The sequence below is a fragment of the Aspergillus steynii genome, assembly GCF_002849105.1.
Source record: "Aspergillus steynii IBT 23096 chromosome Unknown P170scaffold_2, whole genome shotgun sequence".
Lineage (NCBI taxonomy): Eukaryota > Fungi > Ascomycota > Eurotiomycetes > Eurotiales > Aspergillaceae > Aspergillus > Aspergillus steynii.
This window is the reverse complement of record NW_020194399.1, coordinates 2,636,868-2,656,520: the sequence shown is the minus strand read 5'-3', so window position 1 is coordinate 2,656,520 and position 19,653 is coordinate 2,636,868. Positions and strand designations below refer to the sequence as shown.

General features: G+C 53.6%; 8 protein-coding genes across 8 annotated transcripts; 4 read left to right on the top strand and 4 right to left on the bottom strand.

Annotated features, from left to right (window-relative positions):
* The first annotated feature begins 79 nt into the window (after positions 1–79).
* P170DRAFT_434054 (WD repeat protein) lies at positions 80–4,746 on the top strand. The gene is made up of 7 exons (XM_024848630.1): positions 80–320; positions 400–588; positions 692–2,971; positions 3,019–3,462; positions 3,515–3,761; positions 3,820–4,070; positions 4,122–4,746. The coding sequence occupies exons 1-7, from the start codon at positions 240–242 to the stop codon at positions 4,620–4,622; spliced, it is 3,993 nt and encodes a 1,330-aa protein (XP_024707567.1). The 5' UTR covers positions 80–239; the 3' UTR covers positions 4,623–4,746.
* A 136-nt stretch (positions 4,747–4,882) lies between these two features.
* On the bottom strand, positions 4,883–6,059 carry P170DRAFT_462256 (uncharacterized protein; the record flags this gene model as incomplete). Its single annotated transcript, XM_024852088.1, has 4 exons — positions 4,883–5,562; positions 5,619–5,638; positions 5,888–5,922; positions 5,985–6,059. 4 exons carry the CDS (start codon positions 6,057–6,059, stop codon positions 4,883–4,885), a joined length of 810 nt encoding a protein of 269 aa, XP_024707566.1.
* A 558-nt stretch (positions 6,060–6,617) lies between these two features.
* ccpA lies at positions 6,618–7,075 on the bottom strand (the record flags this gene model as incomplete). The annotated part of the gene is made up of 2 exons (XM_024847485.1): positions 6,618–7,013; positions 7,061–7,075. The coding sequence occupies 2 exons, from the start codon at positions 7,073–7,075 to the stop codon at positions 6,618–6,620; spliced, it is 411 nt and encodes a 136-aa protein (XP_024707565.1).
* Positions 7,076–8,207: 1,132 nt separating this feature from the next.
* Positions 8,208–9,286, top strand: P170DRAFT_472169 (D-isomer specific 2-hydroxyacid dehydrogenase family protein; the record flags this gene model as incomplete). Its single annotated transcript, XM_024852918.1, has 2 exons — positions 8,208–8,705; positions 8,774–9,286. 2 exons carry the CDS (start codon positions 8,208–8,210, stop codon positions 9,284–9,286), a joined length of 1,011 nt encoding a protein of 336 aa, XP_024707564.1.
* A 259-nt stretch (positions 9,287–9,545) lies between these two features.
* On the top strand, positions 9,546–10,246 carry P170DRAFT_507095 (uncharacterized protein; the record flags this gene model as incomplete). The annotated part of the gene is made up of 2 exons (XM_024854447.1): positions 9,546–9,707; positions 9,765–10,246. The coding sequence occupies 2 exons, from the start codon at positions 9,546–9,548 to the stop codon at positions 10,227–10,229; spliced, it is 627 nt and encodes a 208-aa protein (XP_024707563.1). The 3' UTR covers positions 10,230–10,246.
* An 85-nt stretch (positions 10,247–10,331) lies between these two features.
* On the bottom strand, positions 10,332–11,948 carry P170DRAFT_402264 (S-adenosyl-L-methionine-dependent methyltransferase; the record flags this gene model as incomplete). The annotated part of the gene is made up of 5 exons (XM_024846415.1): positions 10,332–10,832; positions 10,907–11,349; positions 11,405–11,528; positions 11,587–11,713; positions 11,770–11,948. Coding segments are annotated over 5 exons (1,214 nt in total), but the record flags the coding sequence as incomplete, so codon positions are not given.
* A 645-nt stretch (positions 11,949–12,593) lies between these two features.
* On the top strand, positions 12,594–15,253 carry P170DRAFT_453701 (OPT family oligopeptide transporter; the record flags this gene model as incomplete). Its single annotated transcript, XM_024851383.1, has 3 exons — positions 12,594–12,612; positions 12,685–13,430; positions 13,480–15,253. The coding sequence occupies 3 exons, from the start codon at positions 12,594–12,596 to the stop codon at positions 15,025–15,027; spliced, it is 2,313 nt and encodes a 770-aa protein (XP_024707561.1). The 3' UTR covers positions 15,028–15,253.
* Positions 15,254–16,137: 884 nt separating this feature from the next.
* P170DRAFT_99116 (SH3 domain protein) lies at positions 16,138–18,426 on the bottom strand. Its single transcript, XM_024855463.1, has one exon. It carries the CDS (start codon positions 18,266–18,268, stop codon positions 16,151–16,153), a length of 2,118 nt encoding a protein of 705 aa, XP_024707560.1. The 5' UTR covers positions 18,269–18,426; the 3' UTR covers positions 16,138–16,150.
* Between the last annotated feature and the right edge of the window lie 1,227 nt (positions 18,427–19,653).

Below are 19,653 nucleotides of genomic sequence, written 5' to 3'. Positions count from 1 at the left end.
CTCGTGACACGGCGGAAGGCGGAAACAACGTAATCGATCTGAACACCTCCGAACTTCCCCCCGTCAAGCATTCGCTCGCCTCGCCTCCACGCCCCTCCTTGCGCCGCCGTTATCTTTCTCTTGTTTTCGGCTTTATCAATTTTTATTTTCAAATTATCACCCATTCCTGCCTGGCAATGGTGTAACTCTATCTTCCGCGCAACCAGCGACCGACGTCAGCGACCAGAAACACCGTCTCTATGCGAGCGGTACTGCCGGGGAGACCCCCGACGAAGCTCCAGTCTTTCAGCACCGCGCTGTGGGATGGTGTTCGCGTTGTGGTAAGATGAATTTAGCTTCTCCGCGACTTGGTCACCCCTGTCAACATGGCATGGCTAACCGTGTGGTCATCTCATACAGGTGTACATTTCCGGCCATGCGCTGGTTATCCTCGGCGGCCCGCACAAGCTCCTTCAGACAATCTACGTTGACGATGGCGACGCCCTGGAGGCGGTGACGATTGACGAAACTTCCGGCAAGATCGCAGTGTGTGGAGGACCAGATGTTTTTATTTACCAGCCGTATGGAATCCTGGACGAAACGCTGAAGGTCCGTGTGTTCCCCGGAGTGCGACAGGGGATGGTCGATGCGAAAAGGCAATCGAGAGTTGGGACTGGGCGACAATAATGCTGATAAGTGAACTATGCTATAGTGGTCTCTTGTTCATACCTTCCGCTGCGGCGATGACGACGAACCGGTCCGTACGCTATCGTGGGGCTCTCCCGACGAGTTGCTCCTGGGGAATTCGCACCTCGCTCTTTGGTTCCTCAATGACACACCGCGCGAGATATGGAGGCAGAAGCTTGCGACACCGGTCAAATTCGCGCAATTCTCGCCCGACGCGACCCTTGTCGTGACGACGGGTCACTACGACCGACTGGTGAAGGTGTGGCGGCGGCTCTCTTTTGGGGCTGACGATGTTCGTTTCGAGGTATCATACTTGCCGCATCCTGCGGTCGTGACGGGGATGCACTGGCGCAAACCGTACCATCGGGAACAGTCTATGGCCAATGCGTTCTATACGTGGTGCGCGGACAACAAGATCAGGGTATGGGCGGCTGTGGACCACCATGCTCCATCTGCATTGCAACTATGGACTCAGATTGATATGGGAGCTTCCGTTCAACCGCGGCACGCATCAGATGAAAAAGGCCCCGTTCGTCGCTATGGATTCGTGGTTGACAGTCGAGACTTTTGTGTCGCTACCGAACGCGCAGTGCAGCGGAGTACCGGGAACAAGGGGAACCACGCGCTGGAACACCTCATTGAGGTCGCAAATAAGAGCCCGGAGATCTGCATGGTGATTGATGGAGAGGGTCATATGTCTGCATGGGCTTTGGAAGACGTAGGGTCCAAAGTCCAGTCAGAACTGAACGTGTTCAACATCCTCCACGTCGAGGGATTGGACTTCTCCTTCATGAATGGGCTCTCTGCGGAAGAAGATTATGTCCAGATGTGCGCCTTCCAGAACATATCTTCAAGCGACTCGATATCCGTGCTTGTGCATCACTTTGACGGCCGGATTGAATGGTTCGACTCCCATGTGGATGTATTGTTTGACCCGGCTCCGCGCAAGAACCGGGTCAGCAAGAAAGCATCCTGGACTGGACACAATGGTGCAATCAAGAAGATTGTGCGTAACGCAATCGGAAATACGCTTGTTTCGCGCACCGATGACAACAAAGCTATGATCTGGCGGCAGAAACAAAGGGAGAGCGGGTCAACCCTTGTTCGCAAGAGCTCGTTATTCTCGGACGAGCATATCCATCGCAGCTGCGTGGTCGAAGATGGAGATTTCTTGGTGAATCTTCACCATAAAGGAATCTCGGTCTGGGATATCCGCTCCTTCCATGCCCAAAAACTGGCTTCGTCGACATTCGAGCTCTCTAGCAAACCGCTTTGTGTCCTCCCGATCCCCACCGCGCCGAATGGCTCTGATGTGGTATATATAGCGACTATCGGAGCGGACATGAAGGGGATTGTTTGGGAGATTCATCTGCCTACCTCGAAACGCCAAGTAAACGGTGGGACAAACAAACCACAATGCTCGCTGAGAAAGTTCTGTAACTTTGATTTGGGACTCAACGAAGATGTGTCTTACATCTTACCTGTTGACCCAGCAGGCCCGAAGGCCGAGAGGTCAGGGTTTTTTGATCTTTTCTCGCCAGACATTGCGCTGTCGTACACCAGCAGTGGCGTTCTTCACACATGGACTGCCAAAGTTGACAAGGATAAGAAGCAAGTCGACTGGCTGCTTACATCGACAGTTGAAACTGGGATAGCAAACCCATCTCTTGCCAATGGAAGTTCCATCAGGAAAGCTGCGCTTGTAGATGAGGACCGCACCCGCTTGACTATCTGGGACACGAACGGCGCTCAGTTAGAATTCGAAGAGCATTTTTCCTCCCAGGATGTCATCCGGGATCTTGACTGGACATCTACCCCAGACATGCAGTCCGTTCTTGCCGTTGGGTTCCCCCATAAAGTTGTGTTGTTATCACAGCTTCGTTACGACTACCTGGACGCACGGCCGTCCTGGACACAAATCAGAGAGATCTGGATCCGGGACCTTACTCCCCATCCGATCGGCGATTCGTGTTGGCTTAGCAACGGTCATCTTGTGATCGGGGCGGGAAACCAACTGTTTGTGTACGACAACGATATCCCTGTCTCCGACCGCGTGGTCTCTCAGCTCCGTATACCCTCACGGGGCCTCTCCTCCATTGACCTTTTCGAGGTGGTGAGCCGGTTGAATGGACCCCTGCCGGTCTTCCATCCTCAATTTCTAGCACAGTGTATTCTTAGCGGGAAAAGTAATCTCGTGCATTCTATCTTACTAAACCTCCACCGAAAGCTGAAGTTCTACACGGAAGGCGATGACATTGACAGTTTTCTGGAAATGCCTCTGGAGGATTTCTACAAGGAGCACGATGTGAGTATGATAATAATGGGTTGGAATTATGGCTAACACGAACACAGACACCACAGAAAGCATCGTCAAAAGAGCTGCACTCGTCATATGCGGACCTGAGCCTAGAGGATGAAGCCTCAGTAATTGATGAAAATACCGCAACACTGCTCAATGAAAACTTGGTCCGATATGCCCTGCCGCAGCTTACCAGTCAGGAGCAATTCCGCTTGGCAGACACCATTGAGTGTGTGGCCACGGTTGAAAAGCACCGGCGTTCCATGGATGATAATGCCGCGCGCTATCTACTATTTTTCCGACAGCATATGCTGCGAAGGACGCAAGGTGTCGCTAATAAAGACACGGTATCATGGCGAGAAATAGTCTGGGCCTTCCACAGCGGCAGCCAGGATATCCTTATCGACCTCGTTTCCCGACAGTTTGGTGGTAAGCTCCTCTGGAAATCAGCCAGAGAGAGCGGGATATTCATGTGGTTGTCGGACCCTTCAGCCATTGTAAGAACCTTTGGACCTTGCAGCTCGAGTTGATAATCTGACAGATGACCAGCGTGCACAACTCGAAATTGTGGCCCGAAACGAGTATACGAAGACGGAGGAGAAGAATCCGATCGACTGTTCGCTGTTCTACCTCGCTCTGAAAAAGAAAAACATCCTGCAAGGTCTCTGGCGCATGGCGTCCTGGAACCGAGAACAAGGCGCTACCCAGCGACTGCTGGCGAATAATTTCCAGGACCCTCGATGGAAAACGTCAGCTTTGAAGAACGCGTACGCTTTGCTGGGCAAACGAAGATTTGGTATGTATATGCGATTTCAGCTATCCACCTTTATTGGTCTGGTCTAATCATTGTTTAGAGTACGCCGCCGCGTGGTTCCTCCTTGCAGACCACCTGCGGGATGCGGCGCAGGTCTGTATGAATCAGGTGGGCGATCTGCAGCTCGCCATTGCCATCACACGCGCCTACGAAGGCGACGATGGGCCGGTCCTGAAGGAGATCCTGGAAGAGCGAGTGCTCCCCGAAGCTGCTACGGACGGGAACCGATGGATGGCCTCGTGGGCATTCTGGATGCTGGGTCGTCGGGATATGGCAGTACGCTCGCTTATTGTAAGTTCCAAATTCTTTACTGTGAGGAGGAACGTACTGACAATGAACTAGTCGCCGGTGGAAACCCTTCTCCCTCCGACACCCGCCTCTCCCGGCAGTCCCGGGTTGATTCCCTTGCAGGCGAAATCGTACCTTTCCAATGATCCTGCCTTAGTGGTGCTCTACACCCAACTTCGGGACCGAACCCTGCAAACCCTCAAAGGCGCGTCCAAAGTGTCTGCTCGATCCGAGTGGGAGTTCATCTTGCGCAACGCTCGCCTATACGACCGCATGGGATGTGATCTGCTCGCCCTGGATCTCGTCCGCCACTGGGAGTTTTTGGGCGAGCCGCCGCCCCAGACACCCAAGGAAACCACGCTCAACCTGCAGGAGAATGCCGTGGATTACCGCAAGATGCTTCGCCGGCGAAGCAGTCTTGTGGTGGCGGACCTGCCCATCAAGCCCGGGTTCCCTCAGGCTCCGGAGAGTCCGCAGAAACCGAAGCCCAAGCCACCACCGACGACATTCCACGAACCCGATGCCAACTCACTTCTGGACAGTTTTGGATTTTAGGATTAGCCATGAGGCAGGGCGTGAATCTTGGGTTTGTTGAATTGATGTTCTATCTAGGCGGGTTTCTTGCATATAGCCATCTGTATACTACGAGCGTTTGCTCCGGCCAATTGATTGAGTATTGATCCATTGTTATTAATGTAGGTAATATTTTAGTTGCTCAAGAACATCCAAACCAAGCCAAACAAAACACCAAAGCCAAATAACAGATATCAACAACGCTCAAAAAACCCATCATCCATCCCTAGAGACAAGCCCGATTAGAAAATCGGCAACTTCGTCCTCCTCTTCCCGCCACTCAACCGTCCCTTCTTCGCCCCATGACTCACGGGAACACTCGAATTCGCCAACCCACCATGCGTCCACGGCTTCTTCTCCTCCTCGTCCTCCTCGATAACCTCAACCTCACAACTCAACTTCGCCCAAACCAACTCAAACGCCAAAAACTCCCTCCGCACACACCCACTCTCCACCCTCCGATCGCCCTCCCCGACGGGGACCTCCAGCACCGGATCCTGGCCACACCCGGGCGTCTCATGCACCGTGATCTTGCACGTCTCCTTCGTCTCCGGCCCACCGTGGCGTAGAGGACGCGGGTGCTGAATCCCAGCAGAGACGGAGAAGTGGTCGACGAAGAGGGACGAGTATTCGAGGGGGATGGGCAGGCCGACGCAGGTGTTTGGGCGGAGGGGCGTGGTGCTGGAGATGTCGAGGTGGGAGGTTACGTCGAGGTTGAAGTTTGGTGAGTCGTCGGGGGAGTGGGTGAAGGAGAGGCTGGGGGATGGGTCGTAGTTTTTGGGGATGTCGCGGTCGAGGTTGGTGGATGGGCAGTTGGGGTAGAAGTTGGCGGTTAGGAGGGCGGTGGTTTGTGCGGTTGGGGGTGGGGGGCGGCGGTGGTGATGGTGATGGAGGTGAAGATGGGGAGGAGGGTGAGGAGGTGCTGGTTTTTGTTAGTTGGTTTGTTTGGTTGGAGGATGTTGGGATGGGAGGAAGTACCTTTGGTTGAAGCATTTTGGCTGTATTGAGGATTAGGTGTTTATAGTGTAGTATTTTGTAGCAACGAAGAAAACGAGGATATCGCAGGTAGACAGGAGAGAATAGGCAGTCGATTAATAAGAATACATCAACAGACCCAGCAATTGAACTTGAATCAAGATATAATAATGTAATCGATGCAACGGGTTGACGCTGGAGTTGAAGCTGAGGGTGAAGCCGAAGTATACTGAATGAAGTCTATCCAACGCTCCCTCATCCCATATTTATACACGCCCTCACCCCCCTCAACCAGCCATTTAGTTTTCTATACAATCCAATCCAGCACAACCACCCATCCGCAAGAATCCCCATCCTATAGAAACCCACCTCTGAAGCCCTAAAGAGAACACGATCGTCAGATCGACATTCTTGGGCTCGGCGGCGGCAGGGATCGACAGTCATGGCATTCCAGAGGCAGGAATAGTAAAGATGGCGCGTCGAGGGTGGTGTTGTTGGCTGTCGAGTGGCGGTTGTGGGGGCAGTTTTGGGCTGGATGGCGCGTCGGGTGGTTCTTGGGGTGTTGAATGGCGTTTCTTGAGGGCTTTTGTATCGGTTGTTAGTGTTGTCTTGAAGGTTTGCAGAATGGCTACATGTTACTGGGCCGTAATGGCTCAATTCTTGAAGGAAAGTATAATTTGTAGTTCATACTGTAATAGATTATAATCCGGTAAGTGTGTACGGTCTTTGAGTGATTTTTGGGTGTATCTGTCTTGACTGCAGAGAATTGACGATATTGAGAAGAGCCAGAGATAGCATGGCAGGGCATTCTAATGCGCGTTTTACAGGCCTAATTGCGAGAGTTCGAGATCGAATAGCTTGGTTGTGTTCCATTACAAGATAATGATGAGAAAGCATTGCGCAAGACAGATTATACCATTAAATGCGAAAATAAAATAGAACAGGAATTAAAAAAAAAATCTCTTCCATGAAAACAACCCCATCACAACACTCCCACACCCTCTAATGCTCCGAACAGTAAAGCTTCAGCGAGAGGTGTCGGTCATAATGCACATCCGAGAAGCAGGGAGTCTGGACGTGCGTATCCAAGGGCTTGATAGGAACGATCAATTCAGGGTACCCGATACATTCGTCGTTGCTGAAGATACCGACGCCGTGGCAGTCGAAGGTGGCGTCCTTGGTGACGGCCTCGACGGAGAGCGAGTAGGCGTCGATGGGGAAGCTGTGTTTCGTAGACACCTTGGCGCAGGTGTCGGGCGTCAGGGCCGTGGCCTCGGGGCTGTCCAGAGGCTCGTTGGGCCAGTCGCCGGGGTGGCAGCCCTCGTGCTCGCTCAGGTGTGCGGTGAACACGCCGTAACCGTAGACGGACGGGGCGAGGGCCATAGCGGCGGCGACGAGCTGGGAGGGTTAGTGAGGAATTAACATCCAGGAGAGGAGGGACATACGCTGGTGAAACGCATCTTGATGGTGTCTGAGGGATGAAGGAGAGACTTGTTGGTCGGACTCAGAGTGCGTTGGCGAGTGCCGATGGAATTGGTTGCTGGGATGAAGAACAGACACCGATGGCGTGAGCCGGTTATTTATGGAGTGCTATTGGGCCCATCGACGCGTTTCTCGACTTCAATCAACAACTCTGCGGCGCATGGAATGCAGGAGCGAGGTTGAGGCATCCTCAATACTGGCAACAATGGGCGGGCGATGTTGGAATGTGAGGCCGAGAGGTTGAGAAACGATCAGGAATTGATCGGCAAACGAGCATCCAGGAACCATTTGGCCTGGAGTTGTCGGCTGGTCTAGCTCTAGACGAAAGGGGTGTTGATGCTATATGCAAGGAGGGCACGCGTCTGGATTCCTATGCCCCAGGACCGAACAAGAGGCCTCTGGAAGTTCCCTCCTCATTATTCTGGCGACCTTGTTCCTCACATGCCTTGTGAACTCCCAGGAATTACTTTGTAAGGACCATCTCTCAGAGCAGGACCGGAGGCAGCTCCCTAGATTTCTGGCTCCCTGAATATTCCCCTGCGGCGCTGCGGAATTTATCATGCCACCATCCCCATATACGGTGCGACTGGGCATTGACGAAAAACTAAGACCATGAGAGTTGCCAGGCTTAGAAAAGCAAGAGTCGGTCAGTGGGACGAAGGCTTCGGCATTCCATGAACCAAAACCCCAAAGTCCGGCACTGACCAGCGTTTGACCCTGGCAAGCCCACTCAGGCCTTGAAAAGGTGTTCGCGAAGAACTCTAAGCGTGCCAGACTGATCATCCATCGCAAGTATTCGGCATGGAAGCGACCACCAGACCAGATCTGACGCAAGTGGTTCCCGGAGGCGTCTGCTATCAACGGAAAGACTTAGACCCAATGACCTTTTGCGCCCGGAGATGCAGGTAAGAGACAACAGGCTCGGTCGGACCGTGGATTCGTGGGCGATGATGACAGCCCCACCGCTGTCGTTCAAAAGGCGTGCGCGATGTGGAGTGGCCTGGAGAAGTAGATCGATAACGGCCGGTCGATTTAAAGGTCTCCGGTCGCATCTTGCGGAGTAGAGAGTAGTAGGATCCTCAAGGCCAGTATCCGATCGCACACTTCATCATGACAACCCACCACATCGTATACCTCCAGGCTGACTTCATCAACGTCCCCGAGTATGACCTCGCGGCGCCCCATACCTACACGCAGGCGGTGCATCCGCAGACCTCGCTGGCCGATCTGCACGCGCGCATCCACGACGCCACGATCCTGGTATTCTCGAGACTGCAAGTAGATGCGATCGCTCTCTCGCCCGAGGTGACGCCGCATCTGAAATTAATTGTCGTCGTGGCCACGGGCACAGACTGCGTGGACCTGGAGGCGTGCAAGAAACGAGGCATTACTGTGAGCAACTGTCCGTCGGCGAACTTCGAAGCCGTGTCGGAGCATGCCATCGGGATGTATTTTGCTACGAGGCGCAAGATGCTGCCTTTGCATTCGTTAACTCGCGATGGGGAGTGGCCGCAGCAGAAGACGCTCATGTATCAGGCGCTGGATCGCGACGGGGCGCCGCCGTTGACGTGTCAGGAGGAAGTCGTGGGTCTGATTGGCAATGGAACGGTGGGTGAGTGCATTTATATCCCATTCTACCGTGCTGTTTCTGGCACAGGCATTCTAAAGAAAGGCAGGGAAAAAAACTCGCCGAGCTGGCACGAGGCCTGGGCATGAAAGTCCTGATATCCGGGCGCAAGGATTCCTCCGAGTCCTCGGTCAATGGCGTTGGTGGCAATGGAGTATATAGAACTCCTTTTGAATCGGTGATCCAGCAGAGCACCGTGATCTTTCTCGCGGTCCCACTCATCGATTCGACGCGAGATCTCATCTCGACAAAAGAATTCGAAGCCATGTCGCATCGCACGTTGGTCATCAACGTTTCCCGCGGCGGCGTGGTCAATGAAGAAGCCCTGGTCAAGGCCTTAAAGGAGGGACAGATTGCAGGTGCTGCGACCGATGTTTTCAGCGAGGAACCGGCAGGGCCCAATAATTCGCCCCTTCTGAGGCCCGACAGCCAGAAACTGAACCTGCTGGTGACGCCGCACCTGGCGTGGCTGGCGCAGAAGACGGTCGATAATCAGTCGCGAATGCTCCAGGAGGCCCTGGAAGGATGGGTCTCAGGGGCGCGCTGCAATGTGGTGCTATAATGGGCCTTCTAGAATGATACGAAGCGAGTAGAGAAGTAATTCCAATCCAAATTGTGTCCAACAAGAATGGTATACTAGGGCTCGGTTCCACAAGGCCTGAGAAATCGGGCCCCGATCGGCGAAATCACGGGGCTCGAAGCACCGCCCATTAAAATGCTCTTTATCTTTCCCCTCCCCCTCCCCTCGTTACCATTCCTTCTATCGAGAGAAAGGATTGCCACAATCAATAGTGATGGAAGAAAACAAAACTCCCGCGCAAATGGACGAGGACCGGCAAAAGAAATGGGAGATGGCATTCGCAGCCCGGATGAGGCAAATTGTCCCGGGTCTCTTCCTTGGAAACGTCGAGGCATCATACAACAGAGATATGCTTCGACAGAATCACATCGATGCTATACTATCATTGACTGATGCTCGGTGGGTATGGTGGAACACAACGACGAGGCAAGCGGGTATTCCAGAGCAACGCCATAAATAGGTTCAATGTGTGGATTCATCGACGCAGGACCTTCTCGCTCATATGGACAGTATCTGCGACTTCATTGACCAAATGGCATCTCCAGCCCTCCAGACATCACGATCTTTGAACACTCAACAAAACCATGAGTCAAATGATAGGCCTTCCGATCCGGAGGCGATCTTGATCCATTGTGACCTGGGGATTTCACGTTCTCCGACAATCATCATCGCCTACCTTATGTGCAAGTACCGCATGACACAAGAGGAAGCCATGACTGTTGTTCAATCGAAACAGAAAGTCAAGCCGAGTGCCAGTTTTCTCCGGCAACTCCAAATCTGGGAGGTATTGGAATATCAGGTGTGGGAAGACAAAAATAAAACGGTTCCGAAAGCGCAGTATCAGGCATTTTTGAATGACCGGGCAGCTCGTCTGAAAAAGAAGGGTCTTACTGGGAATGAGCCTCCCGCACCCCTCAATCTTTAGCGCTACAGCAAAGAGACGATGCCTCTATCTCAAGGAGATCGAACTCGGTTCGTTTGCGGTACAGGCCGCAGTAACTGAAAGCAGGAGGAACACCTCATTATGTGCAGAAGCTATTCATATGATGCCTGTTTATTGCTCTGATACAGATGTTGAATTCCTCTTTTTTGATCCTTGAAACCAATAGAAACCGAAATGTGCAGCACGAAAGACTCAGATGTTCTTTCCAACCCGTCGATCAATTTTTACCGCTACTGGAACTCTTTTACGCGCTCCCATCTTGGGGTGCATAATCACCCAATTCAGCTTCGATCAGGTCTAGCCCCTCTTTCACCGGAGCCCAGATTCTCTGGATGGTGAATCCCATCGACTCCAGCAGCTCCATCCACATCGACCGGGTTCGCTCCATGCCGTTACCAAGAAGCATCACTCCCATGTCTATCAGCGTGTGGCGAGCGCAAGGATTTCGGTCAGACATGACATGCTCCTCGATCAACAGTTTCGAGTACCTTTTCCTCATGGCAGCCTTCGTGTGCTTGAGAATGACGCGGCAATTCTCATCCGACCAGTCATGCAGGACATGTTTGAAATAATAAGCACGGGCGCCTGGATTTCAATCACCGAACTTTAGCATTACATATTCGTCCCAAGATTTACTGACAGATTTTCCCGAGACATACCTTGTACCGGCTGTGGAGTGAAAAAATCATACTCAATCTTCCGAATATCCGGGTCTAAATCACGTATATCGGCAATCACCGACGGCAAGTCCTCCAGGACAAGAGCCCCTGGAACTCGAGGGAACGACTTCTTGAAAGCCAGAAGATCATGGCCTCGGCCTCCTGCGACGTCAACGAGGAACGGCCCACCATCAGCACCATCCACCAGGCGACTCTGGACGGGAAACCAGTCACTCCAGTGGGGGAGATCGCCGCGATTGCCCTCCATGAAGGTATTGAACCGGCTTGCTACGTCCGGATTTTCAGCCAGCCAGCCCCAGCATGATAGCTGCGTATTGTACGTATATTGGAAGGGGCCGTTGGTAGGATCGAGGGGGTTTCGATATTGGGTCTCCTTCAAGAACACGGGGGTTTTGTGGATTATGGGCAGGAAATCCTTGAAACTAGGACCGTAAATGAGCTTAGGGATTGTTATGGGTGCTCGCAGTCATAGCATACAGGTATTCTGCGGTCCCGCGAGATGTTCGCACCGTTATTTGCTTCGATAGTTGGGTTGGGAAGTATTGGCCCGAGCCGTGCTCGCCTGCGAAACCGCTCATGACGAGGACACGCATGATCCGCTCTATGGAGAATGAGCTGGCCTGAAACTCAAGCTAGAAGAGAAGGAATGGGGAAAGTACCCAGGAGAGCTTTGTCCACTTGTTTCCCAGCAATAAGCTCACTGCTTGTGACGAAGGATTCTGTCTTTGCGAGGATTTCGAAAACACCGATATCAATGGCAATGTTGATGGCCATGAGGACTGTAGGCTTGGTTTTCATATCAGCCGAGAATAGAAGAGGACATTGATTTATTGCAATCCCACCGATAGAAAGAGCCGATATATAGTGTCAGCCGGTTTCTCTAGGGCTCTGGTTAACTGGACCAGCTGCTGCAGGGTACAAAGACGGTCGGAGTTCTTCCCGGTTGTTTGATATTTCGTCAGAGAGGAAAACGCCGCCTCTGAAAGAGAGGAGATTTCGTCAATTCTGTTGGTTTGCATTATAAATATTAGGTTGCCAAATGTCTTGGAAGACAGTGAGACGAGGTTGTAGTCCACAGGTTTATATGCAACAGAGCCCGTGTTGGTACTATATATATATGTTGGTAGATGTTGTCCCAGCCACAATCGTCACCAAATTTCTACTGGCAACCTTCAATTAAGACACTGACAGGAAGGTTCAAAAGGTACAGTCCTTTCTGTCATTTTTAAATCACTGTTACACTGAGCCTGGAAAAGCCGGTGGTGATCCTTGGTTTAAATGAAAGCGTAAGAAAAGGAAGCTTTGTGGAGGGGGTGCCATCTTGATTACATATTCTTGTGACTAGGGTTTCAGATAAACATCCATCACAGATATTAGCAGTATTTTCCGACGTGCATTCAGTAAATACTGCATTCCTTATAACTATAGCATGGCTACTAATGAGGGTGATTACGTCACGTATCTTATCGGTGCTGAGTAATGCGGCTGGGGTTGACTCCAACTCCTTCTCCTCTCTTCTTTCTCCGCCATCTCCTTGCGCCCACTCTCAATCATGGCACTCTAGCCTCTTCTCTCCTGATCATCTTATCTGGAAGTTGCCATTGGGATGCAGGGCTGAGACGGATTACTGCGTGCTGAAGACCCGATGAATTACCAGTCTATCAACATGCCGGGCAATGCCGCCAGTAGCCCTCGTCCCTCGAACACGGACCCCACGGAGAGGTCTCTAAGATCTTTCGATGAACGCGATGAACCAGATGCCGACAATGCCAGATTCTCGCCCTCAGCTCCCGCGCCTCAGAGCTTTACCCCGCGGTCCCTCCTCGTGGGCTTGATCATTGGCGCCCTGATCACTTTCTCCAACACCTACTTCGGCCTGCAGACAGGATGGATCAGTACAATGGCCATGCCGTCGGCCCTGATAGGCTTCTCCGTCTTCAAGGTCTTCTCCAAATACCTATCCTATCCGTTCACTCCCATCGAAAATGTCCTTATTCAAACGGTAGCAGGCGCGGTCGGGACAATGCCGTTGGGTTGTGGGTTCGTCGGGGTGATACCCGCGTTGGAATTCCTGATAAGGGACGGAGAGGATGGACCCTCTGGGGATGGAGGTACCGGAGAGGGAGGACCGCTTAAGCTCAATTTCGGGAAGCTGGTCCTTTGGAGTCTGGGGGTGTGTTTGTTTGGTGTTGTCTTTGCCGTTCCCCTGCGGAAGGAGGTGATTGTTCGAGAGAAACTGAAGTTTCCCAGCGGAACGGCTTCTGCTCTCATGCTGAGAGTTCTCCATGGAAGTGGCCAGAACGATGAGAAAGCAAAGACCGGGTTTCGCCACTCCGCGAGATCCCAACGAGACGAGGAGGAGGAGCCGCTGGTTTCGCGAGAACCTGACGAGAGTGGCACATTGCTGAAACAGGATGATTCTGCGGATCGAATCGATGACAAGAAGGATTGGAGATCGAAGATGCGCCTTCTGGTCGGAGCCTTTGCTGTTTCGGGTGTTTATGTGGGTCTCGTCTTTGTTGCCCTCAAAAGTTGACTGCTAACAATCCCAGACGCTTTTCTCTTACTTTGTCCCTCAAGTGCGTGATATTCCTATATTTGGGCTTTCTCTCGCCCAGAATTGGCTATGGACCCTCAACCCGTCTCCGGCCTATGTCGGACAAGGTATCATCATGGGCCCTTCGACGTGTATGCACATGCTCTTCGGGGCTGTGCTAGGCTGGGGTATTCTTTCTCCTCTTGCAAAAGCCCGCGGCTGGGCTCCTGGACCGGTAGACAGCTGGGAGGATGGAAGCAAAGCATGGATTGTCTGGGTCTCCTTGGCAATTATGCTCGCAGACTCCATTGTCAGTCTTGGCTGGTTGGTGCTCAAACCCCTAGTTGCGCGTGCGCCTGCTCTCAGAGCGAGGTTCTTCTCGAGTGATGTTGGTCGCTGGGTCGCATCAAAAGCGCCAGCCACCTCGACCCGTCATCACTATTTCAGTTATTCGGCTTTAAGTCCGATCTCTGAGGAACCTTCGTCCATTCAAAGCCAGCCCGCATTGTCTACCGGGAGACGGAGCGAAGCTAGTGATGACGACGAGGATGCGCCCCCTTCCCAACTGATCTCTACACGAACTGTCATAATTTTGCTCCCTCTAACCTTGATACTCAATGTGGTCTGCATGCACTTTGTCTTCGGGGATGTAATGTCCCCCTTACTTTCAAGTCTGGCCACGTTGCTTGCTGTCCTGCTTTCAATAATGGGTGTTCGTGCTCTCGGTGAGACCGATCTGAACCCGGTCTCTGGCATCAGCAAATTGACCCAATTGCTGTTTTCCCTCGCGACTCCGGCATCTCACTTCTCGCGACGTACCGCACTCGTTACGAACCTCCTTGCGGGCGCGGTCTCCGAATCGGGTGCTCTGCAGGCCGGGGACATGATGCAGGATTTGAAGACGGGTCATCTACTTGGCGCTAGCCCCAAGGCCCAATTCTACGGGCAAATGATTGGCAGTTTGGCCGGTGCCGTGCTTTCGACCGCCGTTTACAAGATGTACGTGAATGTCTACGAGGTGCCGGGCCCTATGTTCCAGACCCCTACTGCGTACGTCTGGATCTTTACAGCGCGCCTCGTCACAGGCCAGGGCCTACCACCCATGGCCTGGCAGGCCTCCTTGCTGGCCGGCATCGCCTTCGTGGCGGTCACCATTGTCCGCATCGTCGCCGCCTCTCCCGTCGCGAACGGCGGCCAACGCGGCGTCACCGCACCCTGGCGCGCGTGGGTCCCCGGAGGCATCGCCGTCGCCGTCGGCATATTCAACGTCCCGTCATTCACTCTCGCGCGAGCCATCGGCGGCGTGATCGCCTGGTGGTGGTCTCGACGTCACGCAAAGGCCGCGGAATCCTCCGAGATGGGACCCCCAACTCAACGGGCCGCTGGCTCATCAGACCCTACCACCAGCGGCGAGGCACACCACGGCCCATCTGAGCAGACGACCCACGACGCCGACGTTGCGTCGTCGACCGTCGTCGTCCTAGCCTCGGGGTTGATCCTGGGCGAAGGGATCATTAGCATTGTCAATCTCCTTCTCGCCAGTGGAGGAGTGCCCCATTTGTAGAAGTGAATAGACCGGTTCTGTGTTTCGTGTCTATTTCAGCCATTTGGAACGATTTTGTCATGACTGTTTGTTGTTCGGTTAATCATGGTTTTAAACAAAAGCGAGGACGGGTAAGTCCCGTCCTGTCAATGTTGGCGAATGCATATTTTATAACCCTTAAGCGCACAAGCCCTAAATCCACACAGGTAAATATATGAGTACATATATATCACACCATGTTCCATATTTCCCTACAATAATAGTAAAGAATAAAAATAAATAAAAATTCTTGATTCATCTAATATCTAATAAACATTGAAATTCCACGTGTTCCTACATATACCGCACAGAGAAACCCGCTCGCTATCGATTGATCAATTGACTGAAGCAGACAAAGTTATCGAAAAGCGAGCAAATAAAAAAAAAGCGGCAAGGAATCCAGAAACCGAATCATCAATCAAGTCAACGTAGTAGAATAGGAAACGGGTAATGTTCCCGTTCCTTTCATCTTGATCATTGTCTTTTCTCCCGCTGGGATATTGCAGTCTATGCTATGCGTTCGGAACGTTAAGATCCATTAAGGCATAGACAAGAGAAAAGCGAGACCAGAGCATTATCAATGTAGATTTGGAGCAGCGGGGGAGATCAAGATAATTGAAAAGCAAGGACAGAAAAAAAAAGAAAAGGGAAACAGATAGTCGTAAAAGAATCAATCGATAATCAAAAGCCATCAAATTCGATGTTTCAATAAATCTTACAAAAAAAGGGGTATAACCTGCCAATGCGAGCTCAGCACGGGCGCAGCGAAATTCAGCAGTCAGAGAAAACAACATCCAACAGATCCAAAGGTCAGATTTCTCCATTTGACAAGTCTGCTGACAAGATAGAAGTGAAAAAAAAGAAGAAAAAAAAGTAGACCAGGAACAGTGGCCCAAACCAAAAACAGGTAAATAAAACATGAGAAGAATAGAGTCAGAGGGATTCGGGTTCGGTGGTGAGATTGTCATGGAAAAAAAAAGGGAGGGAGCCATTCATCGCAGACGCATATCATATCATAGCAAGGTCGTTCCCGTCCAGCGGTCATGGCAATCCAATATTCCCCGTACCAATCGATTTTAGTCCCGTTCGGCATCAACGAGAGGGCTTAGTGGAACTGAGGCTCATGGTCTGGGCCGGGTTTCTCGACGGGCGTCGGAGCGGCGTCGGGAATGGCGGGCAGCGCGGCCGTCGGGGGAGGCATGGGGGCTGCGAGAGGGCTTGGGCCCGGAGACGCAGTCGTGCGCGGAACGGGTCCGCCCGCGCTGTTGCTGCGTTGTCGCTGCGCTGCCGGCATGTCTGGCCTTTGCATGCCCGGCGGTCCGTAGGGTCCGGGGCTCATGGAGCGAGGCGGCATGGGGCGCTGCCCCGGTCCCGGCGAGTACGACCGCGGAACGGCGGGGAACTGGGCCGGGGACATGGGCCGTTGCTGATGCGGACGTGGCTGAGGAGGACCGGCATAGCCAGGGTGAGCCGGAGACATGGGGCGAGCAGGCGACATGGGACGCGAGGGAACGGGGGACATGGAACGGCCGTCCTGGGGGTAGAAGCGAGTCGGCTGAGGTCCCGGGACGGGGCCGGTGGGTGGCATCATCGGGGGACCGCGAGGGCCGGGTCCTGCGCCGGGGGGAGGCCGGGCGCGAGGTTTCACGGGGCGAGAAGAGAGACAGGAGCGAGGCGCCACTCCTTGTTGGGAGCGATCCATTCGCACGCAGAGAGCCCAGCCGTCGTCATACTCGTGCAAGAGTCTCACGAGCTGGCCGGCGTGAAGTTCCAGCTCGTCTTCCATCGAGGGGTTAAAATCCATCTGCACGCGATGCACGTTGGTCGGCGGCGGAGACTGAGCCGGAGCCGGGGCAGCACCTGGAGGAATGAATACTGGAACTGCAGCAGCAGCGGCATTAGAGCTGATGGGACTCGTGGTATTCCGCATCGGTTCCGAGGGGGCTTGAGATGCTCGGCTTTCGGGACGGTTGGGCAGATCTTTGCCAGCTCCCTCCGAAGACGAGGACGCAGCGGCACCTGCAACAGCACCAGCCGCCACGGCTGTCGCAACACCCGCCGCAGCCATGCCAGACGCAGGAGCCGCATCCACTGGAGAAGGTGCCTCGGGGGCTGCAGGAGCCGCGGCAGAGGCGGTAGACGGGCTGGCTGAGTGTGCTGCGTTGATAGGAGACGAAGACTCTGCCTGACCAGCGAAGGGATTGACAGGGTCATTGAAAGGATTCGGGTTGCTGCCAGAACTCGACGTCGGCGTGTGAGGCGAGGAATTTCCGGTGAGATCGCGCGGTGCTGCGGCGGCGGAGGCAGGCGCCAGAGTCCCCTCGGCACCACCAACAGAGAAAGCAGCAATACTGTTGCTGGGGGTAAGGTCAGGGGCGAATTGGGTGACGGGACGGACGTTGAGCTGGGGAGGAGTGGATGGAGTCTTTGGTTCGATCTTGGGCGGAGGTCCTGGCGGTGCGACGTCGTTGGATACGAAGGCCTTCTCGTTTTCGGAACCCGTATCGTCCAACCTCTCGCCCTGCTTCTTCTTGCGCATAAAAAAGAAGATCAGACCAGCAATCAAGCCGACGCCCAGGATGACACCAATGGCAACACCCGCCTTTGCGCCGTCCGAGATACCACCCGAACCCGAGGGCACGGTGGATGCAGATGGCGAAGCGGTAGACTTGTCCAAGGAAGAGGAATTGGTGGCAGCGGCGTTCTCCAGGCCGGTGTTGGACAGCGACGATTTGGACGACGTGGAGGTTGACAACGTCGTTTGGACGGCGGTCGGCTTTTCCTCGCGGGTGGCAGATGCTCGAGTCGGTTGTTGCTGCGTATGGGTCTCTTGCACCTGGGTGGTCTGCGGCTTGGTGTCCCGGGTCGCAGTCGGCTGCGCTTTTTCCTCGGTGGTTTGAGGTTTCTCCTTGACCGTCTTCTGCGTGTTGGCCTCTGCCGTTTTCTGAGTCTCTACCTCGGCCGTCTTCTTCGTCTCCGCCTCTGCGGTCTTTGTCGGCTTATCGTCGTCGTCGTCGTCCTTAGTCGCCGCCCTCGTCGCTCCCACAGGCGCTCCCACGCCAACCTGGGCCTTCGTCGCGGCGGGCTTTTCGCCGGTCACGTATCCAGCAACCGGGCCATCGAAATCAGCCGGTGCCGTCACATACACCACGGTGACTCCGTCGTCCGGGCTTCGTTTTTGGAGCACATCAGCATGCTTGTGATGCGCATGTCCGTGTCCCATGATCGCTAATGGCCGAAAGAAGGCGATTGAGCTTAGTAGCGCGTTAGAGAGAGACGGATTAAAGGGACATATATGCCTGCGATAGGTCGGGTGAGTTGTCGAAGTTGTTGTCGCGGGGATTCGGGGGGGGGATTGTCGGCTGATTGGTTAAAGAAAGTCGAGCGCAGAAAACAAAATCAAAGAGTGCAAGGAACAGAAGAGGCGCCCACAGTTGTTTAATCGCCTCGCGTGTTGAAGTCCAAGAAAAAAACAGGCGCGTCGAGGAATGTGGGCTGGCAAAGAATGGAGAGTATGCGGTATAGTTGGGCCAGGCTGGGATGCCGCCTACCCAAGTCGATCAAAAGAATGACAACGAGCGTCTAGGCCGCGCAATGAACGAAAGAAAGGAGCGCAAGCTCCCCACGAAGTCGGGAAGAAAGAAAGGAAGGATCACCAGATCGAGCGAGCGAGAGAATCGAGGCTGAGATGAGAGGAGAAAAAGAGAAGAAAGAAAGAAAGACAACGCAGAAGAGGGGAGAAGCGAAGAAGACGACGGCGCACGAGGCAGCAATACCGGTAATTACGGCGCCCGTAAACGAGATGAGGTCGACCTATGGAAGCGGTGGATCCGCCCGGGTGAGGGGCGGCTGGCCTATCAGCGGCCGGTACCCTCGGGTATGAGCGGCACAAGTCTAGCCCGATGGGGAAGGGATGGGCGGACCAGCCCCGCTGTTCGTGGACAGTCTGGCCCTGCAATTGGCTGGCCCTGGGAACGGTGCCTGGTTTTGTGACGGTCCCAGGCAACACGAGCCATCCGGCACACCCGCCCAGAGGTACCTCCCCTGCCTTACTCCGCGGTATGAAGAGCGAGGTACCTGGGACTCTGCGATGGGTCGGTCCCTGGTAATCATACCGTCCGGAAAGAAAGTATGCGCTGATGCAATTCAATCAAACAACCAAATCTCGGGTCCAAATTTCAGTCGCCCCTTTTTTTCTACTTTTTTCTGCCTCTCGTTTTTTCTCGTCCGATCATCCGTTCCAGCGGTCGAGTTTTTTAGAATCTTGTTGTTCCCCTGCACATGTGCCTCGTGCTTTTCGGCATTACGCATTACAATCGGCCTGCACTAGCGCTTCTGCCTTCATCTTCGTGCCGTCTCGCCATTTCTTGGCTTTCATTTCAGCCACCGAGGCGATTCAACCTTGTCCGACCCCTGTTCACAGACCCTTAATTAAGCGGCCGGAGCATTTACTCGATTCCGTAGCTGGGCCAACTGCTTCATTAGCATCGCTGTGCAGACTGTGAATAATCCCCGACCCCGTACTAACCATTCTTCCAAACAGCCCCTCCGACTAAATCACATCTCAAACCGAGACACTAGCATGTGCCCGGTGGGATGATTCTACCA

Bases quoted from the DNA above. Each gene is read 5' to 3' on its own strand.
- P170DRAFT_434054 (XM_024848630.1), top strand. From the start codon at position 240: ATGCGAGCGGTACTGCCGGGGAGACCCCCGACGAAGCTCCAGTCTTTC. The intron at 589-691 runs GTCCGTGTGTTC...ACTATGCTATAG, and splicing joins TCCTGGACGAAACGCTGAAG to TGGTCTCTTGTTCATACCTT. The intron at 3,762-3,819 runs GTATGTATATGC...ATCATTGTTTAG, and splicing joins GCTGGGCAAACGAAGATTTG to AGTACGCCGCCGCGTGGTTC.
- P170DRAFT_99116 (XM_024855463.1), bottom strand. From the start codon at position 18,268: ATGGGACACGGACATGCGCATCACAAGCATGCTGATGTGCTCCAAAAA.